The sequence below is a fragment of the Lonchura striata genome, chromosome 1 (assembly GCF_050655825.1).
Source record: "Lonchura striata isolate lonStrDom1 chromosome 1, ASM5065582v1, whole genome shotgun sequence".
In the NCBI taxonomy this organism is placed as follows: Eukaryota; Metazoa; Chordata; class Aves; order Passeriformes; family Estrildidae; genus Lonchura; species Lonchura striata.
The window spans coordinates 25,544,444-25,554,189 of record NC_140703.1 but is presented as its reverse complement, the minus strand read 5'-3'; the positions used below and the strand labels follow the sequence as shown (position 1 = coordinate 25,554,189).

At 48.3% G+C, this 9,746-nt stretch overlaps 2 protein-coding genes across 3 annotated transcripts; both read right to left on the bottom strand.

The window, feature by feature from the left end:
- Positions 1 to 75: 75 nt before the first annotated feature.
- TAF13 (TATA-box binding protein associated factor 13) lies at positions 76 to 2,330 on the bottom strand. 2 transcript variants are annotated; one of them, XM_085591587.1, is made up of 5 exons: positions 2,296 to 2,330; positions 2,099 to 2,177; positions 1,712 to 1,766; positions 1,545 to 1,642; positions 76 to 714 (listed from the first exon to the last, which is right to left on the bottom strand). In XM_085591587.1, the coding sequence occupies exons 3-5, from the start codon at positions 1,746 to 1,748 to the stop codon at positions 544 to 546; spliced, it is 306 nt and encodes a 101-aa protein (XP_085447713.1). In that variant the 5' UTR covers positions 1,749 to 1,766; positions 2,099 to 2,177; positions 2,296 to 2,330; the 3' UTR covers positions 76 to 543. The 2 variants fall into 2 exon arrangements, with proteins under 2 accessions (XP_085447713.1, XP_021404659.1); XM_021548984.2 differs by lacking the exon at positions 1,712 to 1,766.
- A 1,400-nt stretch (positions 2,331 to 3,730) lies between these two features.
- On the bottom strand, positions 3,731 to 8,527 carry GTPBP8 (GTP binding protein 8). Its single transcript, XM_021549033.2, has 7 exons — positions 8,194 to 8,527; positions 7,789 to 7,887; positions 7,181 to 7,311; positions 6,727 to 6,826; positions 6,198 to 6,316; positions 5,631 to 5,754; positions 3,731 to 5,044 (listed from the first exon to the last, which is right to left on the bottom strand). The coding sequence occupies exons 1-6, from the start codon at positions 8,485 to 8,487 to the stop codon at positions 5,670 to 5,672; spliced, it is 828 nt and encodes a 275-aa protein (XP_021404708.2). The 5' UTR covers positions 8,488 to 8,527; the 3' UTR covers positions 3,731 to 5,044; positions 5,631 to 5,669.
- Between the last annotated feature and the right edge of the window lie 1,219 nt (positions 8,528 to 9,746).

Below are 9,746 nucleotides of genomic sequence, written 5' to 3'. Positions count from 1 at the left end.
GTAGGGAAAAGCACAGCTGTGGCCTGTATTACCCACGTGGTATGAACTGATCAATGTACATTTAGTTACAAAACATGGGCACAAACATATGTTTTATTCAAAAAGCATGTACAGAGCAAAGAGCACAACTTTGATAGTAGTTTGAGTTTAAGGTCTTTATACAGATAACCAAGATCCATTTTCAGGGTTTCCTATCACAGGAATACCCAGTGACAACTTAAACAATTTTAGAAAATCATGAACCATCAACCCTTGAGCCATCTGATAAAACACAGGCCTACCTGAAACAGACTCCTGCCACTGCAGGAACTTTTAGAGCTTTTTCTCATTTCATCAAATGGTATAAAAATACCTAAATATACCACATACAGTCACGTAACATTTCAGCTGCTTGAATACTTCTCAGAAAAGGCTGGGAGTGAGGGTAGACATCCCAACAGTGACCTCCATCCTAAAAAACCCTTCCAAACAACACGCGCGATCTTCAATTCTTACTTGGCAGCAGGTGCCCAAATAATGCCCCAGTACAGCTTGTGCACAGAATCAAGACCCATAGTTTGCTTCATCAAAAGCCTTTCTGGCTCGTTTCAGTTCTTCATTCATAGTTAGGAGGTCCTTAACTCTGGCAAACTTCCGGGGGTCCTTGCGTATTAGAAAGACGATGTCCTCAACCTGTACCCGACCCTGGCGCCCGATGGACATGGCCTTGTGTGTCTGTCAGAGGAGAAAAAAAAAGGCAACAGTATTCCTTTGCCATGGTGCTTTTTTAAGGTCTCAATTCCACTTTATTCCTTGACATTTTATAATAAAAGAGTAAGCAATTGCTGATTCTGGGCACCATCATCCTAGTCACAAGAGAACTTCCCAGTAAACCATGGACTTAGTCTAATGTCCCGAGCTGCCTGTCAGTTACACCCCAAACATAACCACTACAAATGTATCAGGTAATGGTATCAAAACTAAGGACAGATTACACATAGGACATTCAGCCTGCAGAATGGCTGAAAATTAGGCACAACTTAGAAGCAGTATGAAGTAACTGTATAAGAGGCCAGTGCAGAACATTTTGATAAGATAGGAAAGACCAACCTTTCAAAACAAAGGGATATGTTTGGATACTTAGAAACAGCATTTAGGTCTGGAAGAGAAATGGGCTCAGGCCCAAGAATGCATTCATTTTGGAGGGCAGAGCTAAGTTCCTATCCATGTACAGGCACTGGGCAAACAAAACCTGACTTTCAAATCTGAACCTTGTCTTCTGTCAGCTGCACATACAGTGAACACCAAAGTCAGATGGGTACCTCCCCTCCTACAATATTAATCTAAATGCTGCTTAAAGCCTTCAGTGTTCTAAATCCACATGGAGCAAGATGCATAAATTTTACTTTAATCTTGGGAAAACAAAATCCAAGTTTAAGTTTCTCCTATTAATGCCATGAGTTTGGGGCCTGGAATAATGCAATATTTGAGTCGGAGGTATTAACCTTCAAAAAAGGCAAAGTTTGGTGAGGATGTTTTGACTGTGCCATCTAGAGTTGACTTACCATTTCAGTGATAAACTCTATTACCAGGTCCTCAAGAATGTCCACTGATTCTGTGTAAGGGTTCTGGTCATCCCCAAATCCATACATCATGCACCTTACTGCACAAAGAAACACTCAGTGTGAGGCTTTCATCCATTCAGTGCTGCACACATCTAGTTAGAGCTTACCAGCCTGCACATTCCTGCACCAGGACGGCACTCTCATCTGTCAGGCAGGACAAATCTTGAGGAAACATACAGGAAATAAACATAAGACAACAAAAGCCCTCCTGTAGGTACAGGAGCTGTACATACAGAAAATAATGTCTGAGGACAGGCTCTCTGAATTCTCATTTAGGCTGCAAAGCACTGCACAGTAACAGTGCAGCTAACTTTGGGCACAGCTATGTCTAGAGGATGCACTAGCAGTATTTTTGAGGGGGAGGGTCTACATGGCAGATTTCTGCAATTGCAGCCAAGGCATATTATGAAAGCCGCTGTTTTGCTAAGAAATGAGTTTTGGGACCCCATAGCTGTCAGCTCGGGGTTTCAGCTGAGTGGCCCGGCCCGACTTACGCTCTTTGGAGAACAGCCGCTTCCTCCTGCCCTGCCCACCGTCCAGGCCCCCGCCGGCGTCCTCCGCGTCCTCTTCGAACTACAGGGGCACAGCGCAGGGGAGGCCGCGGTCAGCGCCCGTCCGGCCCCGGCCCTTCCCGCCGCCTCTCCTCCCGCGGCTGGCCGCGGATCCCGGGAGGGCAGCCCTCCGCACTCACCGGCACGTCCTCCTCCTCATCCGCCATGGCCGCCCGGCGGCCCGGAACCGCTGCGGCAGCGCGGCCCCGCCCCGCGGCCCCGCCGGGAGGCGCCGCCGGGCCTGCCCGGGCGGGCGTCGGCCCCGCGCGGCCGCGGGCGCGGCTGCCCCAACCTGGCCACGACACTCAGTGGCGGGTGGCTAGATCGGGATAGCGGGGCTCGAAGGAGAGCTCGGGAGTGTCTGCTAACCCCCCTGCTCCACAGAGGGTCAGCCACCAGGTCAGAAAGGGTGGCTTTGCACAGTCGGTTTGTTCGGTTGGCAGGGGCTTCTCCTTCCCTTCAGCGAGGCACACTTGCCCATGTTCACAGAATCATGGAATGTAAAAGATTTGGAATAATGGCCCTTAAAAATCATCTAATCCCAACCCCTCTGCCGTGGACACGGACACCTCCCACGAGACCAAGTTGCCCAAGATAAGCCTCCTCTTTCGGTTTGTCCCCTTGTCCTATCACAGTTCCTGATGGGCCCCGTCTAGCTTCTCTTTAGGCTCCCTTCACATACTGGAAGGTTGCCGTGAGGTTTCCACCTTCTGGACAGTGCCCAAAGGCGCTTGTCTTTGTAGGGGAGCTGCTCCAGTCCTGTTGTATTTCATACAGTTGCTGTCAGCCCCTTTGCTCCAGCCCTGCCCTTGAGCATGCCCACTGTTCCCCTCACTCTGGTGCCCTAGGCACATTAGCTTTAATCTTGCAAGTAGGTGAATCCAGCAATGCACCTACTCCAGATTACTCATAAAAATGCTAAAATGGACACCTTCCAGAATGGATCCTTGCCGTGTTCCACTTTTAACTGCCATGCGACTGGAGTATGAGCCACCGGCTCCTATGCTCTGTGCTCGATTATCCAACCAGTTTTTACTGATCTACTAGTGCACCTGTCCAGATTGCAATGTTCTCATCTTGGACACTATTGCAAAAATACTGCCTTTGTAGTGTCAGTTATGGCAACAGACAAAACCAGACCAGACCCAAGACATGGTAGAGGAAGAAAATGGACAAAGTACTGCTGAAGGACCAGGGAAGACGCACAAGATGAAATCCTTTTCCATGGAAGCTAATACTCAACATGATTTCTGTAAGTAACAGCTGTAGAAGAGGCAAAGCTTTACCAGGTAATGACAGGAGCTTTGAGTGAAGCTTATGCACTGCAAACAACTAAAGACATTTGAATTTAAAACTGAAATGAGCTCTACTGTATCAGCATGCTGCCAAGCCCACCCCACCATTCATTAATGAGGGGGAAAGAAAGGAAGATCTTTTGTGTCTCTGGGCTGAGAAAGTGCAGCTCCTCACTCTGCAACTCAGCCGGTACCTTAAGAACCTGGCAAAAAAACCTCCAGTAGTGTGTCAAGGCACCTGTGTACCCAATCCCTGTTCCCACAAATGCACTGAAATAAATTTTACTGTTTAGGGGGAGGACTTGATTTTATTTATTGTTTTGCCACAGGGGCACTGTCACACTCAAGAATCAAACTGTTAGTGTTCTCTCCTGCAAATAGCTAAGAGCAAAATGCAGGAGTTATTCCAGTATCTGAAGCGCTTCCGAATAAAACCATGATGTGTCCAGAGGTAAAGTTGGTTCTTCTGGAGAAGATGGTACCTAATGTTCCATGCACACACATCCAGCTTGTTTATAAAAATGGATTAACTGGACGTATTTAATGTATTTAAGTGGTTAGTAAAAGACTTCCTAGCACTGTAATGAAATGTAAGGGGTTTTGTTCTGAAGAGGGACTAAAACCAGAACTGCACTTTTTTACATATTCAGGGTTCTTTTCAGAAGCCCTTCAGTCAAGGCTGAGGCCCTGAAAATTACAGCCTTGACAAGGCCGATGTTTTTGGAAGATCCTGGTTTAAAGGATTTACAAAAAGGCCTTTCCTGAAGTGTTCACTTTCACCTGTTCCATCTATATAGCTACTACTGCATTTCTAGGATCATGCATCCCTTGGGCTGGTTTGCCCTGCAGCATTTTGGGATTAGAGATAAAATATTAACAGAATTACAGGTTTAATCGCAGAAGCTAGCGAGCCATATTTACTGTATTCCTCATATTCTCCTCTTACATGTATGCTGAAAACAGATCTTGTCTCATAACTAGTGTGTTACAAGAAATTGCATAATGAAACTGGTATTTCTAGTCCTTTTGCACTATCAGAGTGGTTTAGAAAAGAACTTTCCTTTTTGAGGTTTAAACACTTAATGCAAATAACTGACAACTGCATAACCACATTTGACCTGACAAAGATTGAGTGCCAGGGTTTGACACAGGCACTTCATAGCTTCAGATTAAGTTCTCCTGTATGACTGCTGCTATTTATGGCTGTCGTTTTGTCCAGTTCTGCCTTTTAACTGGACAGCTTCAGGTGCTCTTAGCTGCTGTGGAACAGAGTTCCCCTAAAGCATACAGTGCTGTGCTTCAGCTGCCAGAGTAGAGCCACTACAGATCATGGATGTTGTGCCTCAGATCTGGCAATTCATCCAAGTGGTGCTGCAGAAATTCATGCTGGATCTCAAAACAGAAGGTAAATGCAGCACTGACTCATGACAAGTGTGCAGGACAGGGTTCCTCTAGATGTCAGTCTTTTATTCCACTCTGTTTCAAGTCAACACTCATGGAAAAGCAGATCCCATAGAAGATGTGTTCTTTCCTTCATCCTTGTGGAACAGGGACAATTCAATGTCTGCAAGCAAGGCATGCCATCCTGCTGCACCTAATGGACACAGAGGACTTACAAAAGTACAATATACAAGACGTTAAACAGACTTTCACAGACAACAGGTTAGCTATTTCCACAATGCATGGCCTCAGAGCAGGTAGGCTGCAGAGGAGGTAGTTTTTGGTCCCTGCTATCCTAATCCTAATCCCAGCTGAGAGAAGTAAGTAAGCCTCTGTGTATCATTCAGTTCAACTAGGCTTGCTTAATGTTAGGGCTGTAGTTTTTCTTTCCTAGATTAAATGCCTCTTTATTAATATTACTAGACTGTATCTAGTATCTTAAATATAGCAGAGGTAAGGCATGGAGTAGTAGATTTTTTAACATTTCAGTGTAGGGAGAGGAAATGGTGTATTAAAACTTCCATTCTCTATGGAGGTTACCTACTTTTTTTCTCCTTGGCACAATCACGTAGGCTTTATGAAACAGTTTTATAGTAACTTGGATTAATTCATACTGCAAACTTCCTGAACTGATGAACTTAATAAAGAAAAAAATTAGCTATATAAATACTAATTTATTCAAAAATACCATAATAGTAACTTGGGTTATTTGCAACAAAATCGAGACCTGTTTTTGGTACCTCTTGTTCCTGATGAGCCAAGCAGATCAGCAGGTCTTTTCAGCTGGCCTCTACAGTAGGCAGGTTTCCAGTAACATGGGCTACAAAACACCTGAGCAAGTGAACCCCCGAAAACTCCACAGAGCTGTAGAAAAAGAGTCATAGATGTTCAGTGCCACATACTGACGTGTCTTGGAGTAATAAAGGCAAATAGCCACTGGCTGTGCTCAGTTACATGTCCCACAGTACACCCTGGGAAAAGCCTGCACTTTGGCTATGTAATCCAACAATTACAGCTCTTACTGTTACCAGAACTCCAAATAAAATGGGAAGGCCTGCTACCATTCTGCACAGGAACTGCTGCTCTGCTTTGAGAATGGTCAAATGAAGAAGCACCTGGAAACAAACTTCACTCACTTGCAGAGAAGGGGGAAAGAAGAAAAAGGATATTTCCCCATCAGCAGCCCACCTTCTATCCTTGGGGCGCAGAGAGGTGCTGCTTCTAGAGCAGACAGACTTGTTTTAGGTATCTTGCCCTACTGAACTCATCACCAGAAAGGCAACAGCAGCAGTGGAGAGGAGCTTTACCTGACCAGGAACAGCTGAGGAAAGCATCCCTGAGTGCTCTTCTTTACGAACTCCTGGATCTCTAGTACATTCTTTAACAATAATCCCCTGGAAGCTCGATCAATTTTTGTTAACACCACCTGCATGGATCCAGAAAAAGAGGATTCAAAGAAGAAAGTAAGATGATTTTGCTGTTAATCTGGAACATCTCTAAGAGTCCTAAACGGTCTTACAAAGCAGTCTGAAAGCTCTGAAAGGTCATATCTAGGGGAAAAAATAGTCTAACACAGTTCACCAAAACTACGGCCTGCATAAGGAGTGCACCTTTTCCAGCTGCTCAAGCTGAGCATTGAAAAAAATATATTTAATAAACCATATAAAACCCCCTCTTAGGTCCTATTTGTCTCCCTCAACACATTATAAACCTATTTTATTAACAATATAGGGTTACTGCTTAGGTAGGACAAGTTGCCTAAGCTCAGGTGGAGGGTACACACCTTTCTAGATTACCTGTACCTTATAACCAACCCAAGAATGAAGCATTACCTACCACATAAGGAATCCCAAACTCTTCCAGCATCTCTACTGCAATGTGATCTGTTTTCTGAAGTCCAACTACACCATCAACTAATAGGAAAGTTCTCTTCAAGCTGCCAGAAATACAAGCAATAGTAATTGTCACCATTATTTCATGCCTGCTCTGCTACTTCCACATTCATAAGCAAAAATAAGTAACGTGGGATTTGGGGATAGGAAGAGCCAAGAAAAGTCATGCATGGAAACTGAGGGTCAGCATGGAGCAGCATCTCAATCTTTTCTGCTGTTTTGATCTGTCTGAGCATAAATGAATGACACTGCAGAAGATTCCAGGGAAATGATGCCAGAACTAGTGGATGGAAGCAGCTACCCCTCTGCATTTTCTCCCCTCATTACATGACACTGTATAGGGGTATAGGGGTGTCTGTCTGGCTTGCCCTGTGCTGATGTACAGGTAGGTCCCTTACTTGTGCCGTTCCTGCAGATAGGCCTCCACCATCTCAACAAAGTCCTGCGGGGAGCGATAGCCATATCCTGGCATATCCACCAGAGTAAAGTACTTCCCTGCTTTGAAGAAATTAATCTTCTTGGTGTGGCCCTGAAGAGAGGATTTAGGCAAGATGAAGGCACAGAGGTGGTTTCTAAAAAAGCTGCTTTAAGCAATACACTAGGAGGTGCTCTGCAAAGTATCTTTATACCAGATCCCTGCCCCCTGAGAATGCTTTAAACTGCCCGGTCTCCTACCTGTGCAGCAATCCTACGTGGCTCTAATAATAAAATGGACTAAAAATACCTTAATGGGTCGCTGAGCTTGGTTCTTCTCAAAGGTCTCTACAGCACACCTGCTCAAGTTGTGCAGCTCTGTTGTCTGCCTGAAGAGCCAGGCTGGGCTCCTTCTGCCTCTTCCTGGGCTAGAGCAAGGCCAGTGCCAGCCATGAGGATGGCCACCAGAGCTGGCACTTTCCTTCTTTTCTGGCTACTCAAGAGCTTCTTCTCTCCCACCCTTCTCAGCCCTATCCTCTGGACTGGTACCAGCCTAAGACCCAGGGGGAGGGAAGTTAAAAAAGTCACTCACCGGAGTTTTTGACACTCTAACTTCCACTTCTGGAGCCAGTGAAAACAAGGCCCGGATTAAAGATGATTTCCCCACGTTGCTTCGGCCGATGAAGCACACCTGCAGGGGGAGAGGCAGAGAGGGCACATCTACACCTCTCGCTGCAGCCAGTCCTGGTCACTTCCCAGCCACGGACATGTCAGGCTGCCGAGTTGCACAACGGGGAACAACGACAACTAAACGACTTGTTAAAAAAACAGCAGTAAGTGCCGCACATACTGCGCAGCGCTCTGACAGCCGCACAACCACTCCATCACCCCTTTATCCCCGCAGCGCAGCTCAGCCCAGGTCGGGGTGGCCCGGGAGGGAGGAAGGCGCTGCCCCGGCAAGGTCCCGGCCAGAGGCGCGGAGCAGTGCTCGCCTGACCTCAGGCAGGGCCGGCGGCGGGGCATGGTCCATGCGCACGGCGGAGCTCACGTAATCGATGGGGTGCCCGCGGTCGGACCTGAAGAGCGCCTCGGAGCGCTGCAGGGCGGCCAGCCCGGGCTGGAAGAGGCGGAACGGCGCCGTGTCGGTGCCGGGCGCCAGGTACCGCTCCAGCTTCTGCAACGGGAACACGATCGCGGTGCGGCGGCTCCGCTCCAGCCGCAGCACCTGGGAAAGGGCGGCCAGCGGCGGCGTGGCCCAGCCCGCAGCACCCCCAGCCCGGGCCAGCAGCATCCCAGCGGCTGCAGGCGGGACCCAGCCCGCCCCGGAAGGCGGCGGGCGGGACGGCGGGCGGGGCGGAGCGCGACTGTGGGTCGGTGCCGCAGCTGCCCCCGCCCCGCCGAGGGCTGTCAGGGCCCCGTACCGGGCGTGCGTTCGCCGTCCGCATCGGCTCCCGGGAGCCGGAGGTGCTGCCCAGGCCCGGCTGCTTGTAGAATCACAGAATGTGCTGAGTTGGAAGGGACACATAAGAATCATCAAGTCCAACTTCTGGCCCTGCACAGCACCATTCCCAAATCGCACCATGTGCCTGAGAGCGTTGTCCAAACACTTCCTGAGCTCTGTCAGGCTTGGTGCTGTGACCACTTCCCTGGGGAGCCTGTTCCAGTGTCCAATCATCCTCTGGGGAAGAACCTTTTCCTGATATCCAACCTAAACCTCCCCTGACCCAGCTTCAGGCCATTCCCTCGGGTCCTGTCATTGGTCACCACAGAGAAGAGTTCAGTGTCTGCCGCTCCTTTCACCCTCACAAGGATGAACTACAGTGATGTCTGTCCTCAGTCTCCTCCAGGCTGAACAGCCCAAGTGACCTCAGCCCTTCTGAGGCCCTTCTCCATCCTCATTGCTCCACTTTGGACGCTCTCTAACAGCTTTATACCCTTCTTATCTTGTGACCAGAACTATACACAATAGTCCAGGTGAGGCCCCAGCTCAGAGCAGAGGGGACAATCCTCTCCCCTGCCCGGCTGTGATGCTGGGCCTGATGCCCCAGGACAGGGTTGGCCCTCCTGGCTCCAGGGCACTGCTGGCTCAGCTTCAACTTTCCATCGACCAGGACCCCCAAGTCTCTTTCCATGGTGTTGCTTTCCAGCATCTCATTCCCCAGTCTGTCCATACATCTAGGATTGCCCCATCCAGATACAGAATCTGGCCCTTTCCCTTATTGAACTTGATAGCGTTGGTGATTGCCCAGTCCTTTAATTTATCGTGGTCTCTCTGCAGGGCGTCTGCCTTTGAGCGAGTCAACAGCTCCTCCCAGTTTTGTATCATGTTTTCAGCTCCGTGTCTTACGTCTGTTCTCAGGCCAAGGCCAGCCACACTGTGGAGCTGCTGAGGGCTCAGTGTGCTGATGATGCCCTGTTTGGCCAGGTAGTAGGACAAAGCAGCCCTGTCCTATAGCACTATCCACCTCCCAGAAAATGCAGTTTTCCAAGCGCTCTTCTGATAAGTGAAGAAAATTTTTCGGAGAAAAAAAACCCCAAAAAACCCCCAAA

Excerpts from the sequence above, each read along its gene's own strand:
- TAF13 (XM_021548984.2), bottom strand. The coding sequence starts at position 2,322 with ATGGCGGATGAGGAGGAGGACGTGCCG. Across the intron at positions 2,178-2,295 it reads ATGAGGAGGAGGACGTGCCG|TTCGAAGAGGACGCGGAGGA; the intron begins GTGAGTGCGGAG and ends GTGCCCCTGTAG. Across the intron at positions 1,643-2,098 it reads GCGGCTGTTCTCCAAAGAGC|TAAGGTGCATGATGTATGGA; the intron begins GTAAGTCGGGCC and ends TTCTTTGTGCAG.
- GTPBP8 (XM_021549033.2), bottom strand. The coding sequence starts at position 8,487 with ATGCTGCTGGCCCGGGCTGGGGGTGCTGCGGGCTGGGCCACGCCGCCG. Across the intron at positions 7,888-8,193 it reads CGCCGCCGGCCCTGCCTGAG|GTGTGCTTCATCGGCCGAAG; the intron begins GTCAGGCGAGCA and ends CTCCCCCTGCAG. Across the intron at positions 5,755-6,197 it reads CCTCAGCTGTTCCTGGTCAG|CTCTGTGGAGTTTTCGGGGG; the intron begins GTAAAGCTCCTC and ends CTTTTTCTACAG.